Source organism: Aspergillus fijiensis, assembly GCF_003184825.1.
Source record: "Aspergillus fijiensis CBS 313.89 unplaced genomic scaffold BO72scaffold_15, whole genome shotgun sequence".
NCBI lineage: Eukaryota > Fungi > Ascomycota > Eurotiomycetes > Eurotiales > Aspergillaceae > Aspergillus > Aspergillus fijiensis.
This window is the reverse complement of record NW_024468991.1, coordinates 544,662-566,635: the sequence shown is the minus strand read 5'-3', so window position 1 is coordinate 566,635 and position 21,974 is coordinate 544,662. Positions and strand designations below refer to the sequence as shown.

General features: G+C 54.5%; 11 protein-coding genes across 11 annotated transcripts; 4 read left to right on the top strand and 7 right to left on the bottom strand.

Annotated features, from left to right (window-relative positions):
• Positions 1 to 770: 770 nt before the first annotated feature.
• BO72DRAFT_485005 (DsbA family oxidoreductase) lies at positions 771 to 2,338 on the bottom strand. The gene is made up of 3 exons (XM_040947873.1): positions 2,021 to 2,338; positions 1,822 to 1,966; positions 771 to 1,759 (listed from the first exon to the last, which is right to left on the bottom strand). The coding sequence occupies exons 1-3, from the start codon at positions 2,066 to 2,068 to the stop codon at positions 1,188 to 1,190; spliced, it is 765 nt and encodes a 254-aa protein (XP_040803014.1). The 5' UTR covers positions 2,069 to 2,338; the 3' UTR covers positions 771 to 1,187.
• Positions 2,339 to 3,681: 1,343 nt separating this feature from the next.
• On the top strand, positions 3,682 to 5,302 carry BO72DRAFT_526528 (M28 family metallopeptidase; the record flags this gene model as incomplete). The annotated part of the gene is made up of 2 exons (XM_040950046.1): positions 3,682 to 3,756; positions 3,821 to 5,302. 2 exons carry the CDS (start codon positions 3,682 to 3,684, stop codon positions 5,300 to 5,302), a joined length of 1,557 nt encoding a protein of 518 aa, XP_040803013.1.
• Positions 5,303 to 5,378: 76 nt separating this feature from the next.
• Positions 5,379 to 5,879, bottom strand: BO72DRAFT_446739 (uncharacterized protein). The gene is made up of 2 exons (XM_040944371.1): positions 5,775 to 5,879; positions 5,379 to 5,722 (listed from the first exon to the last, which is right to left on the bottom strand). The coding sequence occupies exons 1-2, from the start codon at positions 5,803 to 5,805 to the stop codon at positions 5,589 to 5,591; spliced, it is 165 nt and encodes a 54-aa protein (XP_040803012.1). The 5' UTR covers positions 5,806 to 5,879; the 3' UTR covers positions 5,379 to 5,588.
• Positions 5,880 to 6,176: 297 nt separating this feature from the next.
• On the bottom strand, positions 6,177 to 8,740 carry BO72DRAFT_526526 (copper amine oxidase). Its single transcript, XM_040950045.1, has 4 exons — positions 8,303 to 8,740; positions 7,655 to 8,234; positions 6,648 to 7,559; positions 6,177 to 6,571 (listed from the first exon to the last, which is right to left on the bottom strand). The coding sequence occupies exons 1-4, from the start codon at positions 8,612 to 8,614 to the stop codon at positions 6,366 to 6,368; spliced, it is 2,010 nt and encodes a 669-aa protein (XP_040803011.1). The 5' UTR covers positions 8,615 to 8,740; the 3' UTR covers positions 6,177 to 6,365.
• A 461-nt stretch (positions 8,741 to 9,201) lies between these two features.
• BO72DRAFT_426045 (glycoside hydrolase family 76 protein) lies at positions 9,202 to 10,976 on the bottom strand (the record flags this gene model as incomplete). The annotated part of the gene is made up of 3 exons (XM_040942936.1): positions 9,202 to 9,984; positions 10,093 to 10,796; positions 10,868 to 10,976. 3 exons carry the CDS (start codon positions 10,974 to 10,976, stop codon positions 9,406 to 9,408), a joined length of 1,392 nt encoding a protein of 463 aa, XP_040803010.1. The 3' UTR covers positions 9,202 to 9,405.
• A 971-nt stretch (positions 10,977 to 11,947) lies between these two features.
• On the top strand, positions 11,948 to 12,519 carry BO72DRAFT_446736 (YqaE/Pmp3 family membrane protein). Its single transcript, XM_040944370.1, has 3 exons — positions 11,948 to 12,079; positions 12,154 to 12,288; positions 12,349 to 12,519. The coding sequence occupies exons 1-3, from the start codon at positions 12,066 to 12,068 to the stop codon at positions 12,368 to 12,370; spliced, it is 171 nt and encodes a 56-aa protein (XP_040803009.1). The 5' UTR covers positions 11,948 to 12,065; the 3' UTR covers positions 12,371 to 12,519.
• A 1,438-nt stretch (positions 12,520 to 13,957) lies between these two features.
• On the top strand, positions 13,958 to 14,740 carry BO72DRAFT_494835 (2EXR domain-containing protein; the record flags this gene model as incomplete). Its single annotated transcript, XM_040948503.1, has 1 exon — positions 13,958 to 14,740. One exon carries the CDS (start codon positions 13,958 to 13,960, stop codon positions 14,738 to 14,740), a length of 783 nt encoding a protein of 260 aa, XP_040803008.1.
• A 486-nt stretch (positions 14,741 to 15,226) lies between these two features.
• BO72DRAFT_494834 (uncharacterized protein) lies at positions 15,227 to 15,775 on the bottom strand (the record flags this gene model as incomplete). The annotated part of the gene is made up of 2 exons (XM_040948502.1): positions 15,227 to 15,523; positions 15,716 to 15,775. The coding sequence occupies 2 exons, from the start codon at positions 15,773 to 15,775 to the stop codon at positions 15,227 to 15,229; spliced, it is 357 nt and encodes a 118-aa protein (XP_040803007.1).
• Positions 15,776 to 16,048: 273 nt separating this feature from the next.
• BO72DRAFT_494833 (uncharacterized protein) lies at positions 16,049 to 16,435 on the bottom strand (the record flags this gene model as incomplete). Its single annotated transcript, XM_040948501.1, has 1 exon — positions 16,049 to 16,435. One exon carries the CDS (start codon positions 16,433 to 16,435, stop codon positions 16,049 to 16,051), a length of 387 nt encoding a protein of 128 aa, XP_040803006.1.
• Positions 16,436 to 18,437: 2,002 nt separating this feature from the next.
• On the top strand, positions 18,438 to 19,016 carry BO72DRAFT_467413 (uncharacterized protein; the record flags this gene model as incomplete). The annotated part of the gene is made up of 1 exon (XM_040946833.1): positions 18,438 to 19,016. The coding sequence occupies one exon, from the start codon at positions 18,438 to 18,440 to the stop codon at positions 19,014 to 19,016; it is 579 nt and encodes a 192-aa protein (XP_040803005.1).
• Positions 19,017 to 20,421: 1,405 nt separating this feature from the next.
• BO72DRAFT_446732 (NmrA/HSCARG family protein) lies at positions 20,422 to 21,934 on the bottom strand. Its single transcript, XM_040944369.1, has one exon. The coding sequence runs from the start codon at positions 21,688 to 21,690 to the stop codon at positions 20,767 to 20,769; it is 924 nt and encodes a 307-aa protein (XP_040803004.1). The 5' UTR covers positions 21,691 to 21,934; the 3' UTR covers positions 20,422 to 20,766.
• Between the last annotated feature and the right edge of the window lie 40 nt (positions 21,935 to 21,974).

Below are 21,974 nucleotides of genomic sequence, written 5' to 3'. Positions count from 1 at the left end.
GCTGGAGGGAAGGTTCAAACCCCCAGGGAAGGTAGTTCGTATTACTAGGTATCTGCGTGTCGGTTTCCATTTTTCCTGGCGTGTTCGTGTTAAGATTCACTGGTAACCAGAAACCAGTCTGCCTAGTTGGGCCAGTGGTCCCAGGCTGTCTTTTGTCTTTCTATCCCCATATCCTTAGACGTGACTAAGCAGGAGAATCACAAGTGAGGGGGGAGGGGCAAGGTTCGCTCCCGACTTGAAAGGAAATGCACGCCGACTTCACTTGGGCATAACACAGCATCACCGCTTCAATTCGGGCCAGAACTGCCTCTGATTGGCTGCCACGCAGGCAAATGTCGGTATGGGACATTTTCTCCACGCGGCTTGGCGGCCAAGACAAACGCTGTGCCCGCCATTTCAGCCTAGAGCTTAGCCTCACCCACCCGGTGCGCAGCTAATCACCAGGCCAGGAAACACATGCCGACAGCCCCAGCAGGACCCACTTGAGAAGTTGCGTGAGACTGCCCAGTGAAGACAGTCAGTTTTACCTTTGTATTTCGTGTTCATCATTCGATGTCAACCATCTAAGTAGTGTGAATGCCGTCCGCGTGTGTATCGCCTTCTTGTCTCATCTTAGCGTACAATTATCTTGAGTCGAATCGGGTAGCAACGGATCCTGCCTGCAGATGACGAGTTTAACCGTTGCGGTCAGATCCTTCATAGTGGTGAATGCTTGGGGAGGTTATGCCAGTCATTCTGCGGGAGGGCTGGCCGCTCATCCCTGATAGGGTCTGCTGCATGAATACCCTACCCTTAATCGTCACAAGTATCGGCCGTCCTCAACGCCCCCATGAAGGACCGGTGAACTTGGCTTCTGACAAATCCTGGGCGTTGGACCAGAATGAAACTGCTTATCCTGGTGTTCGTGCCGCAATCTATATCAAGTATCCAACTCAAATTGAAAGTGCTGGGTCCAGTATGTCTTGCGCTGAATTGCAGGCTAATATCGCATTTTAAACAGAAGAGTTCTCGGACCCGAGAGTGTGGACAACAGCCATATGCAACCTCTTGCATCAGAACAGATCCAGACCGCGACCCATCTGTCCAGACGCGCTTAAAAGCAAATCAAAAACGAACACATATCCCCCTGGCAGCAACTACACTCCATAATCCTTCATGCCTCTCAATCTTGCTTTCATCCATGGACATCAGCAAGTATCCCCAGCGCACGCTACTCCCCGCACACCACTCGAAGCATCTGTCGCTTCCAACCCCTCCTTATACGCAATCAAGGCCTCCAGAAACTCCGCAACCTCCTGCCCCCCGCTCAACGAGCGCATCCGCTCCCCTCCTCCGAACTGAAAGTACGGTACCCCAACGATCCCCTCGTCCCTTGCCCTCAGCGCCTCCTGCTGGATCTCCGCCACGCCGCGCCCTTCCGCCAACCACGAGCGAGCCACACGTTCATCCATTCCCGCCCGTCCCGCCAATCGAACCAACGTCTCAACATCCGTGATATCCTGCTCCCGCTCGAAATGCGCCTCGAAGATCGCCTCCACGAGCGCCGCCGCACCGACACCAGTATCCGACCCCGTCAATGCGCTCTCTGACGTATGCCCCTGATCCTGCAATTGGCTGAGCATGATAACCTGGTGCGCGGGGAGGGTGCTTCCAATCCGCCCGCCGAAGCGGAAGTGGATCCCGTCGGCGTGGCCCAGTCGCTGGAGGTGGGCTTGCGCGTGGGGGACCTTCTCCGGGCCGAGCTTCTGGGTCATTCGTTCTGAGGGATCGGTTAGTATCTTGTCGTGGGTTTGGTGAGGTATATGCGAAAGGTTAGGGTACCCATGTAGGGGATGCTCTCCATCGGGGCGTTAGCGTCCAGAATGTACGGTTTCCAGGTGATGCGGATGGCGTCTTGACCACCGCCCGGGTAGGTCTTTTGGTACAGGCGGAGGGCCTTGGTGAGGCGGCGGTAACCGATGTAGCACTTGGAATTTTCTTAGGCGTTGGGGATTACTTAGGAGGGATGCTGGGAACGTACCCATGGACAGACCGGGTCTGAGGTGATGGATATGTTGATGAGTGTCATTTTGCATAAGGGTCTTGGATAGGGGGGGCTCAATGATTTTTGGATGGGCAGGTTTCAATCCTCTCCCACGACAAGTCTCGCGGTTGATATTCTTCTTGGTCGCAGTCCTTATCAGCGATTCCGCGGTCGGATAAGTTTCGTCGCACCTTTGTTCATTTATAATTGCGGGCTAGCACATTCCGACCACGGTTTTGTGCAAGCCTGGGATTCAGGCAACCATCAATTCAGGCAAGATCTCATTTATCACTCAAACAGACCATTTACTACTTGAGAAGTGAGCTTACTCTGAGAAGCTCACCTCCAACCTCCCCCTAATCCACAAACAAATGTGGTTTGATGGGCTTACCAGTTAGTACTAAAAATAGCCATCCTGTCAGACCATCCGGGTCGTGCGGGGTTCGATACACTAAGTCCACATACACTCATGTATCCTCAAAGGCATTTGGAAGGCAGGGCTGAGTACTACACTGGAATGACCATTCTTGAATTAGGAGCAACAGGTCCCTGAGAATTTCAGCGGTCAAGTAAAATGACAGCTTGTGCGAACGGTAAATTCAGGGTCTGCGCTAAGATGCTGCCGGTCGCCTACAGCCACGTGGGACAGAATTAACAGACTTCAGCTTGACACAACCTATCAACCTATCAGCCAAAAGTTCAAATAATACCCCTGTCGCATACATCGTACTGACGCCGGAGCTCTTGACCTCGCTGATAAGGTTGAAGTGTTTGCCCCGAGATCGAATTCTCGCACCATGCCCTCTAAGTCATACTAGTCATACTTCTAGTCTTGGAAAGCTTCGAACCATTAAGCCAAGAGGGGAACTTATTCTGCTTTAGTGTGCAGTGTGATTCCAATCCTGTCAGGGCCAACATACCACTTCTGTTTGTAGCGTAGGCTGGAGTGGAAAAGGCGGGCTCCAAAATTGGGCCACACATATTCACAGTTCAACTGGTTCTTCGCTCCACACGGGTAGGGCTCCGCGTGCTGCCCCTTGTGTACCCTGAACCCTCAATGCACCTTTCCATGATCAATAGTCTCCTTTGAACTCGCGAGCTGGACGCAGAGAGCCATGTTAAAAAGCATGGTATGATAAGTTGATGATGTGATCTGTCGCTTCATCTTTGTACACGCCGTGCAACCACACCATAATGTGGGCTTATGAACGTGCCTCGTGGAAGCATCGATCAACGAGGCTTGTCATACTCCCATCTACCGATTCTACTTCAGCGGCAAGAAAAGTAGTCGAAGTGCATCCTTACTATGGATATGGTTGTAGAGAGGTATACCTCCTCGAGTACAAGGGGCTAAGGTCAATCATGATCTGCCAAACTGCTGGCAGGACGAAGGTTGCTCCCACCATACTATCCGAGCAGTGTAACCTGAGCTGGGACTCCCGCCGCTGTCTGTTAGACTTGTCCCTGGCCAAGTGTTGCACAATACCACTCTGGTAGGATTGCGCAACCAGGTGGAAAGCACCACTTCACCCAGATTGGCAGTGGCGCTGGGTTGATTGGCGACTGCGATGGAGGGTACCATAAAAGTCATCCCAAGCCCCAGGACGTTCGAGCTGAATTCAACTCCTGACCAACTCACTATCCTTATTACTATTACTATGAAGACATTCACTCTATTGTTATATGTTTCATTCAGTCCAGCTCTTGCAACCAAGAGAGCCTCTGTCTCTCCTGTATGCCCCTCTCTCCTGGTGGATCACATCCCGAGAATGGCTAACACACGGCCTTTCCCCCTAGGAAACATTCGCATCACAAATCACTCTATCCGATCTCCTCGAAGGCACGCAGAAACTCCAAGACTTCGCCTATGCCTACCCGCAACGCAATCGAGTCTTCGGTGGCGCCGCCCATAATGACACGCTGGACTACATCTACCGCGAGCTCAACGCGACGGGAGTCTACGACCTCCACCGACAGCCTCAAATCCACACCTGGACGAAACACAATCAATCGGTGACCACAGCTGAAGGCCAGTCTCTCATCGCGTATAGCATGACCCACAGCCCAAGCACGAACGTCACCGCCGAACTGGCCCTCGTCCCCCAACTCGGCTGCAACGCTGACGACTACAACGCTTCCGCGGTGGGGAAGATCCTCCTCACGCGCCGGGGCGGCTGTGCCTTCGGCCACAAATCCACCCTGGCTGCGGCCGCCAACGCCGCAGGCCTCATAATCTACAATAACGTCGCCGGCCCGCTGCACGGCTCCTTAGGCAGCCCTAATACCACCACCCCCTTTGCCCCAACCGTGGGAATCAGCCTCCTCGATGGCCAACGCCTCCTGCGCAGCATCACGCCCAACGCCACCTCCTCCAACACAACAACCCCCATCCCATCCCCACGGTTAACCCTCTACATCCACACCCAATCCGCCCCACGCCTGACCTACAACCTGGTCGCGCAGACCAAAGCCGGCAACGCAAGCAACGTAATCACGGTAGGCAGCCACACCGACTCCGTGGACGCCGGCCCCGGGATCAACGACAACGGCTCCGGCACCATCGGCTGTCTAGCCATCGCCCGCGCTCTTGCCTTGTCGTCGTCTCGCCCCTTAATCCGCAACGCAGTACGCTTCCTCTTCTTCACAGCCGAGGAATTCGGGCTCCTGGGCAGCACCTACTACATCAACAGCTCGTCGCCCACCAACCTCACGCACATCCGCCTGTATTTGAAACTCGATATGATCGCCTCCCCAAACTACGCGTACATGATCTACGACGGTGATGGCTCCCGGTACAATGTCTCCGGCCCGCCGGGGTCGGACCACATCCAGCACACGTTGCAGGAGTACTTCGAGCGGCGGAATGTGTCCTACCGCGCGACGCCATTCAACGGGCGCTCGGATTATCAGGCATTCATCCGAAAAGATATCCCTGCGGGAGGGCTGTTCACCGGGGCCGACGGGGTCAAGACGCAGCGGGACGCGGAGTTGTTTGGGGGTCGGGTCGGGGTGGCGTATGATCCTCATTATCATGGGGCTGGAGATACGGTGGCGAACTTGGATCAGGAAGCTTTTCTGATGAATACGCGGGCGGCGGCGTTTGTGGTGGCGAGGTATGCCGGGGATTTGGAGGGGATTCCGGAGCGGGGGGGTATCAGTTCGATGGTAGAGGGGTTTGGGGAGGATGGGAGGGAGGTGCTCAGGCGGTCCGGAGATAGGGGAGTGGAGAAGGTGTATACGAGTGAGTCGGGGAGCTTTCAAGATGTGGTTGTCGCTTGATTGAGGTGTCTCGTTGGAGGTGGTGGATGTGTTGAGACCGGGTATCGCGCAACATGCGTTTTCTTGTATGAATGATGGACTGTCTATTTGATGTTGTACGGTGTTTTATTATTTCCAATGAGATATTCTCTTATCTCCACATCATTCAACACATGCGTACAGTACATGTATAACGTATCGTCACCTTCATCAGAATCCCTCCCACATCGCCCAACTCCCTCAAGCACCCCAACACCACCATCCCATCACCCTCTTGCCCTACCTAAACAACAACACACCCAGGGAGTCACCGCGCCGCCTTAGGCGGGTAGGACTTGCCCTCCCGCTCGACCTTGGGCGCGCAAGTGCACCGCTCACTTTCGGGGATGGCATCCATGACCGAGGGGATGTGCGCGCCGCAGCCCCACCAGGAGGTTTTTTCTGCCTTGGTCAGTTTCTTCTTTCGTGCATGGTGAATGTCATGGGAGCATACGGCAAGTAGAGCAGGTGGCCTTCATGCACATGATGACGGTGGTAGATGTAGGATCTTTTGCTATGAAAAGGATATGTTTTGGAGGTTTGGGTTGGTGGTGAGCGGTGGATGAACCAGCAGAAAAGTGGGGGATTTTATGGCGCATGGCGCTGCTTAGTCATGTTGAGGCTGGTCGGCGATTCTGCCGGGGTTTAGTTTTGGTTTTATCGTGGTCGGCGAGGTCGGTGGGTCGGTCGGGGTCGGGATGTACGTTGAACCTGACTTTTGGGGATGGGGAGGTTGGGTCTTACCGTGGTACTGTATTTCCAACAACGTTTAGATAACTCGTAGGTATTGCGAGATGGTGGTGGAAATGCTGGCGGGTTGTGACTACCCCTCGCCTCGTGGTGGGTACAGTATACCCGGTCATGCAAGGTTTCCATTGATTTCTAGACTCGGTATAGATGATTGAGTTTCCAGTGTATGTATATTCCGGATTATGATTGAGGTACATACATACATATTCGAGAGAAATACCAAGCAGTGTCATCAATCGTGACATCATCCAGGAGTGAATCTATCTATCTATCTATCGGAAGAAACAATCTACCACTACAACTTGCCCTGCCGCTCGGCGGGCGCACAGCACGCCACGGGCTCCGGGTGCAGCGTCGACTGGTTGAAGGTCTGGTTCGAGGCCGGCACGTCCAGCGCGGGGTTCTTGGTGAAGAAGCCGTCCGGGCGCAGCATGACGCTGACGCGCTCCATGGGCATGACGGGGAAGTCTTCGATGCGGGGGTTATGCGTGAGGCCGAAGGCTGTTCCGTCGATTAGTCTGCAAAAGCTTATCATAATAGGGGGGGGGGCAAGGCCGCAAGTGCCAGGGTTACTCACTATGCCACAGCACCAGATCCTCATTCTCCACCACCTCGTTGCGCTGCACCCACTTGTCCACGCCCTGGGAGTCGGCGCTCTGGTTCGTGAACTCGCCGGCCGCGTACAGCTCGTCGTCGCGGTACCGCGTCACCCAGATGGGCTTGGTGCCGAAGCGGGCGCGCTGGACGCCGTACGACTTGGGGCTGGCCAGGAGCATCTGGCTCGGCGAGGTCTGCAGCTTGTAGGCGACGGGCTTGTAGGTGATGGGGTTGACGCGCGCGTCGTTGCGGATCTTGAACACGCGGTGGCGCGCGACGTCCGTCTCCGCCGTGCCGCTGCGCCGCAGCACCGTCTGCTCCGTCGTGTACCCCACCAGCCACGGGTTGTTCGCGTCCTCCGGGAGCGGCACGCTGTCCTCGTAGTAGACCGTGTTGGCGAAGCCGTCGAGCGCCGGGTCGATGCGGAAGGAGAACAGGTGCTGGTGGAAGGGCGCCATCACCCCGGGCCCCACGTTGGTGCCCCACGGCACCGTCGTGCCGGGCGCCGCGTTGTCGAACGGCACCGTCGACAGGATCCCCGTCGCCCGCACCTCCAGCTCGATGTTGGCCGCCTGGTCGAAGATGAACGCGAAGATGTACTCGTAGTTAGCCACCGTGCAGATCATCTGGATCACCAGCTGCCGGTTGCGCACCACCGTCGCCGCGTTCGTCCGGTAGTTGGTGTGTTTGTGCTGCAGCCCGTTGTCCTGCTCGTGCAGGCAGATCACGTTCTTTAAGAGGAGGGGCTGGCCTTTCGAGTCCGCCCGGTACCCGTCGAAGTACTTGATGTGCCCGAGGCAGTCGCAGCCCAGGGAGAGCTGGTTCGCCGTGATGCCGAAGCCGACGTCGCCCACGTCGAACGCTTGTTTGCGGTGGTAGGGGGCGCGCGGGTCTGGGGTGCGGGTTAGTTTCTTGTCTCAGTCGTGGTATTGACGATCCCGGGGTTGATAGTGATAGCGGAATGACACAGCTAGAATCAACACTTACCTCCGTAAGGAACGGTCATCTCCGACACAGACAGTCGGTAAAACAGGTTGCGACCATCATAGGTGGTGTTGTAGACGACCAAGCCCTCGCGGCTGTTGAACCCCACGCGGAACCGCCACTTCTGCCACGACACCACATTCCCTTGGACAGTGAACGACGGCCCCTCGGGCTGCTGCACGATGTATGGCTTCAGGTCCGTCCGCACGGGCTCGTCCAGCAGCTCGTGCGCATACTGGATGGTTTGCACGGGCTTCCACGGTTGCGTCTCGGTGGTTGTCGCATCGACGCCCCCAGGCAGGAAGTCGATCCGGACCAGCTCGTGGGTGATACCATCGAACACGGGAGAGAACTTGCAAGGAGTGGAGTAGTGGTTGTTCTGCGGGTGGTTCGTGGCCACGATGTACATGTAACACTGGAACAGCCGGCGGGTTTCGTTGGGGTCGTCCCTCCCATAGATCCAGGGATCGTTGCAGACCGTCACGCCGGCGGGGAGCTGCAGTTTGGCCACCTCCGCCTGTACCGCGGGGTGGTTCAAGCACAATCGCTCGATCTCCTCCAACTCGTCGGCGTCCACAGGGGCCTGGGGCGAGGAGGCCAGTCAGCAGCGAGAGACAGGCGACAAGGGGATGTGTAACGCCGGAAACATACCTGGACATCCTTGGGCAGTTCCTTGGCAAAGACGATAGAGCGGGTACCCGCGTTCAACAGGGCTTTCAGAAAAGCACCGGTGTCCAAGCGGTGGAAGAGGACCTGCAGCAACCGCGTCGGCTTGGGAGGCAATGGCTTTCCCAGACGCTCTGCCTCGATATATGGAACGACCTCGCTCTTGATTGGCTCCTGGATATCAATCTTCTTGTACCGGAGCTTGACGCCGGGGAAAGCAGCCTCTACCAATTTGGTGGCAAGGACGATTTCCGCCGGGTTGATAGGGTCAAAAGGGTGTGGGCCTGAGGCTGTCATTGTGTCTGCGGGATTGCTACTGAAGAATCCTCTGCTTCGCGTCTAAATCAAACAAATGAAGGGCAATTGAGGGAGACGAAAGCAGCGAGATGAACGATTTAAGAAGTAGGATAAACCGTATCTCTCCCCGCCTCTTTGTTTCACAGAGAGTCTCCAGACACTGCAGATTATCAGCAATCCCGATCCCGGCATTTGCCTCCCTTCCAGAGCTGTCTTCTGATTGGTTCGGTGGACCGACTCGGCGTATCTTTAGCCACATCAGGACTAGTTCAAGATAAGGGATCGATCTCCGCTTATGTCAGCTTCCAGACTCGCCCGGTAAGATTGGCGGTGATGGGCGAGTTCCAACAGTCGGTAAGAAGTCGTGTCAAATACTGTGGACTTGGCATTGAGGGTGGAATTTAGAAGGCCTTCTGTTCGAAATGGTTGCATGTTGGTTGGATCTTAGAGTCCAAGTTGCCCCACCCTGTCACTCCCCGTTATGCAATCTACGAGTATACTATCGATCCCGGTTTCTCTCGATAATAGCCTATTTGGGTAATTTGGGTCTGTTCGGAACATCTGGATTGAGTATTTTTCGACATCTTCCCATCGTGTGCATAAGCAAAATAGCAATCTTTTTGTGTTAGAACAAAGTCTCAAGGTTGACTGATAACAGTGTGGGCAGAAACACGGCTAATGGAAGACCGCGCAAGCGAAGTCTCTCAATACAACAATTCAAATTGATCAACCATGTACTTCTCGAGTATCCTCGCCAGACAAAGCAACTCCAAGCACACCATAGACCATCGTCATGGCCTCATGAGAAACGTGGTACCCAGCACCAAAGCGCTCACGACCCCGGTCAAGACCGCGGCGCCCACCCGGTCGGCGGCAGTGATGGGTCTGAGCGCACTGGGGTCCCTGGCCTTATCCGAGGTTGTGGTGCCCGCCGCCCCATCCCCCTTGCTGGAGCCCCCCGTCTGGTGGGTAAGGGGCCCCGCCACCGACTCGACGAGCAGGGTCTGGATCGCCTCCAGCGCCGACATCTGCTGTCCCACCCCTTTGGTTCCATCGTAGACCCCCGTTGTCCACTTCATTCCACAGTACGTCCCGGACGCGCCTCCCACACATTGAGCGGCCGCCGCCCGCGCGGTCGGTCGGAGACGGCCCAGGATGAGATCGTGGGTGAAAGGCGCCAGTTTGACCGTGTCGGCCATCCAGCGGAACAGATACGCCTTGAAGGAGAATTGATCCACCTGGCAGGTGTCCCAGTTCTCGCACGCGGACTCGTAGAATACGTTCTGCGCTGTCTCGTTGTCGGAGAGGAAGATATCCTGAGCCTCCAGCAGCCCCATGATCCGGTTTCGCCAGGTCTCATCGCCGCTAGTCTGCAAGATGAGGAGTAGTGAGTAAAAGTCATCTGATTCTTGGCATCTGCGAACAGCCGAGGACAGAGAAATAAAAGAATTAGAGGGAGAGGAAAAATCACAACGTACGTAGTTCCACATATGCGCCGCCCCAAGCAGGAAGACTCCGTTATTGTACGTCCACTCCACATGATTGAGATCCGAACAGTTGTTCCCTTCGCTGGTGCCGTCGTAGACCTCGAAGTGGGGCCCAATCAGTCCAACCCCCGAGGACCAGTCCCATGCCTTGTTGGCCCAGTCCGCATAGGTGCTGTTTCCGGTGTACCGTGCCAGTCGGGCGGCGATGTTGAAGAAGCATCCGTTTGAGATCGCGTTGCGGTAGGTGTAGCCACTGTTGAAGGCGTAGATCTGCCACTTCAAGCCTCCGCCGCATTTGGTGGGATCCCAGCGCGTGGCCTGCTGGTTGAAGACCGCCTGCGCCAGAGCCAGCCACGAAGGTTGATCGTTAAGAGGGTTCGGGTAGTTGTTTTCTGCAGCCTGCAGCGCTGTGAACGCCCAGAAGGCCTGGTCGTCGTTCCCCTCGGTGCGGGTCTGGTTGGTGGGCATGAAGTCGCGTTTCTCCCCGGCCTGGTGCAGGATGGCTTGCGTGGTGATCGCATTGTAGGTGTCGTCGCCGGTGTAGGTCCAGTAGTTGATCAGCGTGCCGAAGAACGCGCCCGCTTCCCACCAGTAGTACGGATCGGGGAGGTTGCCAGGGACGTCGCCGGTGTGGTTGCCGCTGTAGAAGCTCACGAGATCCCAGGCGAGCTGGCGCGCGACGTGTTTGATGTTTGCTGAGATGGTTTGCAGAGTCAGTCGCGTGGCAACAAATGGGTCGTCTTGATGAAGCTTTCCGAGTACCCACCAGGGTCGTCAATGTTGAGGTCGATCGCGCTCGCTTTGAAGTAGGGGCACATCAACACCAGGCTGAGGATGAATACCCACGCGAGGTTGAGTATGTGTGTGCCTTGCATCTTGGGCTGTGTGTTTAATCCTTTCTTCTCGAAGACACAAGTTGAACCGGTTGATGAACACGCTCTGTCATGGTGGTGGGAAAGAGGAAACGACAAGTTCCATCCGGTGCGAAGTAGAGGAAAGGTTTCTTTCAGAAGTAGGCGGGTCACACTCACACGTCCATCATCACACATTCACTTCTTTACCTGTCATTTTGATTGTGTTACTAGTCTGTTCAGACATTCTGAGCAATTCACCACTGGCCGCTGCCTATCCACCTTTACAAAGGTGCAGCGCAGCCAGCTCTGTGTTAAAAACCAAACTCTGAGGCAGCAACATCGGCGCCTGAAGACCATGAAATCAGATCCAAAAATGGCATAAAGTTGGGGGGCAGTGTTCTTTGCGAACAATAAACTGATGGCTTCCACGAGTTGAACAAACAACACGCAAGAACTGAAGGTCAAACAGAGTGCCTAATTTCCTAAATCAGCTGATCACAAACAGGTGTAGTCAACATAATCTGTCCTCCGTGTACTTAATTTCTGGATAGACTCCGTTGATCGCCTGAGCCAAATGTAATAATGGTGGAAATGGCCTCGGGCCAGGCACCGCATCGCAGGTGGGAAAATTACATCATTTCAGCCACTCAATCCAGCCCGGGCCGTTGCCTTGGCACTCTTGACTGCGAATTGGAGTGCAGCCCTATGCAAAAAAAAAAAAGGCAGATTCTCCCAGAGACTCCCAAGCAAGATCGTCATTGGTTGTGTCATAAACATTTACCTTCTAGGTAGGCTATCAGGAATTCCCCCTGGGCCATGGCAGCAATTTGTCGGTGGTGAGCGTTGATCTGTTGGAGAGAGTTGCGGACACTCGCTCCATTTTCAGCCCTATGATGCACCCGCGCCTGATGTCATCGATTCTCTCTCTCCCCCAAAGTCCTTTTAAACTCCTGAACCACACCACTTTCTCCTCCACTCTTCCTCTTTCTAAAGCTCCCACTTCTACACCTTTAACAAACTTAACAAACAGACCTGGTCTTTGATACCATACCTTAACCAAACCAACAAACCAAACAACCACTTTATCAACCAAATTTCCAAACACTCACAATGGCCAACGCAGTGTATGTCCCCATGCCGCCCTCCCCGTCGCATTCCCACTGAGAGGGAAACTGTCAAGCTAACACCCTTCACACAGCGGTTGCTGCGAAATCGTCATCGCCTTTTTCCTCCCCTTCGTCGGTGTCTTCATGCGCACCGGCTGCAGCTGCGATCTGCTCATCAACATCTGTCTCTGCATCCTGGGTTGGATTCCTGGTGTCATCCACGCCTAGTATGTTCACACTTCTACTTTTTCGCTGAAGAAGAATTCTCCAGCTAACACACCTCACAGCTACATCTTGGCCAACAAATAGATCATCGTTCTGTTGATTTGTTCTTCATGCGCCGGTCGGGACATTTGTACGGTTTTTTGGGGGCACGCGCGCAACTTCGGCGTATACCATTTGAATAATAATGATTGAGGGTCGCGGAGATGTGATATCGTCTGTATAATATTGAGCAGTAATGATTATGAGAATTTGATTGTGCGATTCAATTTTTTCACCTTGTTGCTTGGCTTCGCGCCCTCGCTACGGAGTCACAACTTAGGCAGCAGTTTTCGGTGCGCGGGCCAAGGCGGTGGTTAGGCGGCGGAATTTCTCAGGAATGCGGAAATGGGCGTCGGAAGTTGGCCGAGACTTCTGGAGAGTCTTGGTGACACTGCAGTTCTGGCGGAACAACCGGTCTGTCGTGGCGAGCTCGGTGTCGAGACTGTCACCAGAACGCGCTGGATCATTTGAGGCATGCTCCATTTGATACCTTATTGCTGGTCCAACTGAGCTTTCTCCTGTACTTCAGCCACGTCTTCGCCAGCAATCGTCGCAATTGAGTCCGCTGCCAGTATACACCAGTATGGTTACCTTCGTGAGATGTTACAAAACCACAGACCCCTAAAAGTCCTTTCTAAACTGAATTCCTAGATATGGCTCGTCCTCGATCGGGCTTGTGGTGGCCATGTGCTTAGAGCGCATAGCTTAGTCAGCCTGCATAAAGAGCCATCATCTATCAGCATTTGGCTTTCTGCTTGCGGAGTAATATCACTTCCAGCAATAATCCGGGAAATTCTATGTATAGGATGTGTTCATTGACTTGCTTGAGCCCCGAAGAATGCGCAAATGAATATAGGCGCTATTTGGGTGTTGTCGATCGCCAGCGGGATGAGTATATATCCTGAGTGAACCTCCCGGCAAGGCAGGCGCCTCAGGTGCTCCACAAAAAAAAAAAAATAAAATGTGAATAATGTATCTATACTAGATTCAAGCATCACCTTACTCTAAATTCCGATATTACCCTAACACTAGGGCAGCTATGACATGTCGGATAGAGGATTTCAGTAGCTGCTAATGATTCTGTCAACACCGAGAATCGAACACCACCGTAGTGCCAAGACCTGAACCTGCAGGCGATGTGCTTGTCAAGGTTCACATGCTCAATCAGATTTCGGTATGGCTAGATCTGAGTGGCTCGATAAAGCTTGCATTGATTGGAATAGACTGGGAAGAGGGGCTCAGGTCTACTAGCCAAGCTTTGAATTGTGAACCAGAGCGACAAAGCCTAGCTTGCGGTGGCCGAGGAGTGGCGGCAGGGCTCCTTAGCTGGAAAGTACAAGGCCTCTTACTTTGCAATCTATGTACAAACCATCGCAGCCTAGCTGTTCCAAAAGTCGACTGAAGTCGGGCTTAGAGAGAAAGTATTCTGCTCAAAAGATTCATCTAGACAGACTATCCCTGAATCAGATAAGCCTGCTTACGATCCTCGAGTAATTAATATAAGTACCGCCGAGCGACCCCTCAAATTTCCGGCTGAATCAGAAACCTGTCTCACCAGCAAAGCACCCAATGTATGAGTATCGCATATCGACCAACGTCTTCAAGAATATCTCCCGCCCACCAGCAGAAATCATGACATTCGCGCAATTCCCCCAACTCCCCCCCGAGCTCCGCCACTACATCTGGCACCTCACCCTCCCCGACCAAGTCCGGCCAGGAGTGCTATTTCCGTACAACGAAGGTGAGTTCGGCCATGACGATTACCTTTCCGCGCGCATGGACCCAGTAAGCGCACCACTGCCCCATCTGTTGGTCAACAAGGAGGCAAATGGCACGGCGCGCTCGTGGGCCCGCAAACTCGGCCTCAAGATCCGCCCAGACATCGGGACCGGGTCGCACGTCGTCACCCACCACTTCGACCCGGACCATGACACCCTCTACCTCCACGCGACGCAACTCGCCCGCTTTTGCATCGACTCGCTCGACCGACGGGTGGAGCAGCTGCCCAGAGAGCGGATGTTTATCCGCGACGACAGGGAGGGCCACCCCCGCATCGCCATATCCAGCATGTCGCTTCACTTGGAGCCCCGCGCGCTGGAGAGGATCTGGTGGTGCTTTCCGCGGCTGGAGCGGGTCTACATCGTTCTCAATCCGCCGGATCTGAAATCTGCGGAGGATGGATGGGAGATTCTGCCGGAGGGGAGGTACCTCGCGTATAGGGCGGAATGCGCGGGATTTGAGTGGAGTGGGGAGGGGGAAGGCGAGTGGCTCTGTGGGGAGATCCTCTATGGCCGGGTGGAGGAGGCGGCCAGGAAGCTTACCGGCTCGTTGGTCGCTGCGGAGGTCCAGCGGTTTGAGATTCGACCTGTCTCGGTCGCCAAGCGGCGAAAGGGGTTGTCGGAGGTTGCAAGGTAAACATTCCTCTTCCACGCATCAGGATCAAAACTCCCCAGAACTGCTACGAGTCGTAGGGGCTGCTTTGGCAAGTGATGGTCACCAGGTGCTAATGATTGAGTTGAACAGAGTAGGGTTCGGCTCGACAGCATTTACCCATGATTCCCCACGTCCTTTCTCGCCGCGAAAACTCATGCGATATTATGTTTGAGATGGATTATCGAAATTTCAGGTGGAAGGAAGGAACTACTGGTACTGTTTCGCGACCATAAGGGTCGATCTGCAGGAACTGTCTGTCTGACGCCTATGATCTCAAGCCTGGGCGCCACGACAAGCGTCGGGTGAGAAGCGCGACAGGAATAATGTTCTGAAGAAGAAGGGGTATCGCACGTAAGTAAACTCTCCTGTGCCCATAATTGAATCCAAGCCTGCATGAAAGCCAGAACTCCGGAGATATACTACCCAACTGACCATTAACGCCGCAAACCAACCGGAAGTACCGCCAGCCTAGGCGGTATTCCCAATGGGAGTCCCGAGGTGCAACCCTCCAAGATCCTTCAACGCCGTCGCGGTCTGGTGGCGGGTACTATAGAGATTGGTGCAGCCCAGGATGAGGCGTTCGCCGTCGAAGTATGCCTCGATCGCCCGTGCAGACTTTCCCATAAAGGAGATAATCATGACCTGCCACAGGGAGAAAGAGAGTAAGCCATGCCGTTTCAGTGCGGAGCTTGAAGGGCGGGATGAAGATGGAAAAACATGCTGGGATAACCAGATGCCCGAGCAAGCGTCGTAGCCGGAATTGGCCTATCATCATCCGGAGAATGATCAACAGCTCCCCCCGAAGAACATCCTGGTTTCCGACCTCCAACTACTAGCGAGCATCGTAGAGCACTAAGTAGTGTGAGTGGGTAGAGTCCCCGCCGATTTGTTTACGGGTCGGCGCGACAGTTGCCCGGCGACACGCCAAGGCAGCCTGTCTCTTGGCTTTTGGCTTACAGTCCGAGGCGGAGACTGGAAGCACAATAAGGCATACTCTTTCTGAAATGCAGTGGTCATATTGATTCCAAGCTGTCTCCTTTCTTTTCTCTTCTGATCTTCCAATAACACAAACAAGGCAAACCTTAGCATGCTCTAACTGAGCTCCATGTATCCCACTCAATCATCGCAGAGCTTGAAAAGAGCAACCTTTAGCATGGCGGAATCAGAGCCTCCGGATCGCATCACTAGATATAGATATGATACATCTCACCCCCACAATAGCACAAAAAATCCTTTGAAATATGCTGAATACTCTCCGGCTCATCTCTGGGAATTCTCCCCAAGCCACACTCACTCCCCACCCCACAAGTCCATCACGACTGACTGGGCCGCATTGATCTTCTGCGCCTCGCTTCCGCGTGGTTGACAATGCACCACCCCGAGATAGAGCCTTGTATCCTTGCCCGCCTCCAACTCGACAAAGTGCGCGTGCTGACAGTCCGCGTAGCGGAAATGAATTTCCAGGGCAACTTCCGCAGGGACTAAGGCGCAGAGCCGCCGCGTCCGCTCCAGGATACTGTCCACGACGGGGAAGATGTGGGCGCGGAGGGAGGAATCCGGAAGCCGGCCCCGCTCGTACTCCATGGCGGTGGTCTCGAAGCAGGAATCCCACCGCAGCGCGAGATCGGCGGCGGGGATTTCCTGTCCTCGTACAATGGGCTGTATGGCCTCGACCATGCGCACTGCTCGTGGAGAGGGTCTGGCTGCGTATGGAACTCAGGTCGAGTTTGGCCAATCACGCAGTTCAAGGGCAGGGGCAGCGAGACCTGGAAGCGGACCCTTTGCGGGATGATGTCTTGGTCTCTGAGCTGGCAGAAGGTGCGATAAGACTCGAATGCGACCGTGTCGTACCCGGTGGGGTTGATGTCTGCGGAGGACGGGGTGATCGGCGGGGAGGGTATCCACGCCCGTGCCGCGGAGGGGGTCGCCAAGGGAAGGTGGCCTGCTGGAAGCAGGGAGACTGCCCCCGGATGTATCCCGATCGTCCTCTTCATATACCTTCCTGGGAGTCACCGCGATTACAGGCCTTTGACAAACCCCTTCACCGGACCAAAGAACATATCTTGGGCTGCAACTAAAGACCCGCATGAATACACATGGGGTTCTGGTCCCACGCAGTTGGGTCGCTTGAGTATGAGTGTCTCGGCCGATAGATGGGTCGATTGCTACTACTCGAAAATTACTCATGTATGACCGCATGGCACGAGCCTTTATCTAATTCCCGTCGTCTTTCGCTACCATCTTGGATCAAGAACTCGGGATACCAGACTGTTACATGAGACTCTCTGTTGCCTTGAGTCTTTGCGAGAAACGTCTTCAATGTAACGACTTGCAGACCTTTGCAAGGCACATGAACTTGAGCATATCTCGGCACAAGACCTCAGCATTCAGATACTTTTGGCAGGGATAGAACCGATAAGAGTACTTAGCACCTTCTTGATATCCGCATTCCGAGCCTTATGCCGCGGCAAGACGGGGCGTGTCGCCGGGTCAATAGAGGTTCCTTATATGAACAGTACCTGGCATTTGCTTGTATCTGAAATAAAGAATGGTAGATATACATACTTGCAAGTACTTTAGGTGAGGGGTTCACGAGTACTAGGTAAGTTGTAACTTAACTGGCATTGCAGTTCTTGGAAAGTGGTTGCACCTACTGCGCCTGGCACTCCGTGAGTAACACCGTGGTTGGTCCCAGTTGTCAACCCACCCATTCTGCCCGCGAAATTGTGCCAGCTGCCCAGCGGGTGGTGGTGGTGGCGGCGGCGGCGGCGGCGTGGCCTGACCATGCCGGGCAATGTCTACGAAAGAGCAAGAGTGGTTAGGAAAGGCGGTGCACTGGGGCGCGGGTGGCGCTTGGCTTGGTTTGTTTGGTTTGTTCTCCTCCCACGGTGCGGCAGAGCCTCGGCTAAACAAAAAGGCGGTAAAAGATCGAATAGATGGGAATATCACGTGACTCACACGCTCGTCAGACCTACCCCGGCAGAAAACCGAGTCTACTCCGGAGAGTACAAGTGCCCCGAGGTCCAGGAAAATCCTTGCTGATGCGGTGGCCCTGTTCCAGAAAACGTCATTGGGGTTGGTGGCAAATGCTGTCGTAATGTCTGGATGAACCGATGGAGTGTCTAGAACCACTAACCAGACGGCAGCATACGCCAGTCTGTGGTCCACCGGTCCCCGTTCCAAGCCCCGCCTGCGGGGTTTTTCTGCTTTTTGACTCCAGGGCATCAGGAACAAACGTGTGGTTCCTGGTGTACCTTGCACAAAACCCCCGCCATGATTCGCCGCTGAACCAGGCAACCGTGGGTGTCAGGATCTAGAATCTTAGAATTTTGTGCCTGTCCTCAAAGTTTGACACGTTCCACACTTTTGTTTTACATGTCGCCTTTGGAGACAGCTGACACATCGCGGCTGACGCAGCCGCCTTCGTTTCCGGTCTCCACCATGAGATAGGTATAAAGCTACCCTTCGTGGCACTGCTATCTGCTCTCTCACAACCATCCTCTCCTTTGAAGGTTCTTTACCAGTCTACTCTACTTTCGCTACTGAGGTTGATCCTCGTGCATTCCTTTCGTGTCACTTGTCCGTTTGTCTGTTGATCAGAACTACCTTCTCTTCATCACATCATATTTTCCCGCAATCGGTCTCTATCCAACCACAAAAAACACATCAATCTTTCACAATGATGTTCACCAAGCTCTCTCTTGCTGCTACCTTCGCTCTCGCGGCCTCCGCGCTTCCCCAGCCGTTGCAGTCGAGCACCACCAGCTCCGCAACCGCCACCTCGAGCAGCAGCAGCGCTAGCGCCAGCTCCTCTTCTTCCTCCAGCGGCGGGGGCAGTGTCTCCATCGTCAACAACATGAACAGCACTGTCTACCTCTGGTCCACCGCCACCACCACCGGCTCCAGCAGCATGCAGTCCCTGTCTTCCGGTGGCGGCAGCTACTCCGAGGACTGGCAGACCACCTCCGACGGCGGCATCTCCATCAAGCTGTCCACCACCACGGATGAAAGCAGCGTCCTGCAGTTCGAGTACACCACTGACGGTGACACCCTCTACTGGGACCTGTCGTCCATCAACCTGGACAAGGACTCCGCCTTCGTGACCGCGGGCTTCTCCGCTAGTCCCTCGGACTCGAGCTGCACCTCCGTCACCTGCTCCGCCGGCGACTCGGATTGCTCCGCCTCGTACCAGCAGCCCGATGATACCGATACCAACAGCTGCACGACTTCGTCGGGCATTACTCTCACTTTGGGCTAAACCCGCACAACCACTTTGATGGGGGTATTCAGGGGCTTTCCCCGCCCGGACCGAGCGTCCTAGAGATGCCGTCCGGCGGGAGCCACATTTGGAATACTCGCGGCAGGTCTTGCTTGACCTGTGCGTGAGACGACGGCCCGCGGGGCAGGCCTTGATGCACTTTATGAAATGTACTTGGGTTACGATCTGTTTATAGACTTCCAAAACGATAGACGCTAGAATAGAAAATGTCTCGTTATGCTTCTTACTTTCTCTCCACGTCGATGAGGATCAGGGGCCTGCGGTTGGTCTCGCTCGTACTTTGTCTGTCTTAGCCTGTAGATGATACCTTCCTTGCGCTGTATTATCGCGTAATGATTGGAACGCTCCGTGATTGAAGGCATCATCAGTTAAAACTCAAGAAGTGAGACCTACTCACAGCAAATGTCCCATTACACATTGTCTTGCCCAGGATTTTGTCTTGTGGCTGGGATGGAATGGCAAGAGAATGTCCAGTAGGTGCCGCGCATGGGAGCTCGGGAGCTCCAGCTCCAGCTTATTTGTTCTTGGACAAACCTTCCATCAGGTTTGAGGTAGAGATCAAATTCAGCATTGATAGCTGATACAAAACCCTGACGCTGACTTCTCTGGCGTACCTGGCTTGGTGCAACCTGCTCATTGATTTCCATAATCCACCCCCGTCCGAAGGTTGCCGTAGACTAATAATTCGGTGCCCGCCAAGAAGCAACAGTCGGGGACAATCCGCATATCACCGAACCTTAAATTGACTCCCTTAATGCGAAAATAAAGTGGAACTGTCTACAAAGGCATGTCGCTATCTCTTCATGCAACAATCGCATTTACTTTACCATATAGATTTTGAGCCAAGGTAGTCAAGCACATACGACCACAGGGTGTGGAAAACAGGGCTTCCCGTCCGCTCAGCCGTACTTAAGCCACACGCCGGGAGGTTAGTAGTTGGGTGGGTGACCACCAGCGAATCCCTTCTGTTATATGTTTTTTGTCCCTTTTTTGCTTGCTGTGTTGTCGAAAGGCTGCCGACTTGCCCGTCCGGTACATTACATCGAAATCGAGCGCAGTGCGGCGAGCGTGATGCTCCCGTACACTACGTCGTGAGGTGGTATGGCTCGGGCGGCCGTGATAATGAGTAATACAGTGTGAAGTCCGGTAACGCATTCGAACATCAACAGCAGCGTTTTTTTTTTTTCTTCTCTTTTTATCTAACCTCATCTCTCCTTATACTGTCGAGCGGCATAGTAGAGATATCGCGAAGCCAAAAACCCTGGGCTCGCGTCTCGATGAAGTTGAAGGCCCGCGGGGCAGGCCATGATGCACTTTATGAACTATACCTGCGTTACGAACTGTTTATAGACTTCGAGATCATCGACTAGAATAGAAATGTCTTGTTTGCTTTCCACTTTCTCCATGCTGAGGTTAGACAGAAACATGTTTGTCTCTTCGGTAATCACACTGCTCACCCAAGTAGATTTGACACCGTGGTTGGCCAGCTGTGCTAAATGACATAACTGGAGCATTGCTTCTAGTTGAAATACACCTTTCCCCCGAAAAAGCAATCATCAAAGGCTTCCCCCAATTATTAGCTTTCCAACAAAACAGATGCTCCGAATCACAGGTAGGGCTCGATGCGCTCGGTCACGTCAAATTGCAAAGGCTGCGCTGTCCGAAGAAATCATTCACCGATCCGCCATCTGCCCTTTACAGGTAACAGGCATAGAAAAGAACAACGTGCTCACTTGAAAATCGCGCGAACCTCGTCGCGATGCTTGTCAAGATAGTCCGCGAACCTCGTCAAGCGAATCGGGTACTTCTCGAGGGCCGTGAAATCGACCTGGTAGCCCACCTCATTTGTCCACAGTTGGGCGTAGAGTCTGGGATCCCTCTCGGCCAGGGCTTTCGCTTCCTCCTCGCTGTAGAATTCCAGCTGAATCTCCTCCCCGCTGACCCGGCACAGCTCCTGCACGATCTGCGCCGGCGTGAGCGACTCGACCCCCAGGTCGATCTCGTGGGTGTGGTAGGCGCGCGGGTCGGTGAGAGCCGCCGCCGCGAACCTGCCAACGTCCTCGGCTGCCAGCACCGTCATCGCCGTCTCGGGCCTGTAGGCCGTCCGAAACACTTTTTGCTGGACCAGCTCCGGGAACATGTACGCCGCCGTCGGCGCGTGGTAGTTGTGCATCAGGAAGGCGGGCCGCAGGATCGTCCAGTGTTGCAGTCCCGAGGCGCGCACCATGGCCTCGATGTCGGCTTTGTTCTCCCAGTACCACCGCAGCGGGTACTCGGGGCCCCAGTTGGGGAAAGACTCGTGCTGTCCGGTCATCGCCACGCTCGAGTAGACGATGCTGGTCACGGTGCCGGATGCGATCGCCGCGTTGAGGATGTTCTTGGCATGCACCACCTCGCTTCGGAGGTCCGGCAGCATGGGCGACACATTCAGGAAGACGGCCGTCGCGCCCTCCATCGCTGCTTTCAGCGCGGAGAGATTGTCATAGTCGCCGGGGAAGAGCCGCACCCCGAGGCGCTGGAGCTCCACGGCTGACTCTGAGGACGGGTCCCGGGCAAGCGCGTGTACTTGGACTCCGGCAGTAACGAGCTCACGCGCTGTGGCACCGCCTTGTTGACCGGTGGCTCCGCTCACGAATACGATGACTTGCGACATGTCTTATGTTTGATGGGAGAGAAAAGAGATGAAGAAAAAAGGTGGTGGGAACGCGATCTTGGTTCTGTCGAAAGGAACAGAATGTGAAGACAATCGGTGCACTTTTTATATGTTACATGTTCCCAGGGAGACCATATTCTGAGCTGCCGCTGCACCTTTACCATGATCCATTGCCATCCTACCGGAAGTAGTAGGCAGCTCGAAGATGTGGATCGTGTTTCATGAGCTCTAAAGACACTCCGAGGGGCTCGGAGGTGAGTCCAGAGGGTCCGAGGTCACTAGGT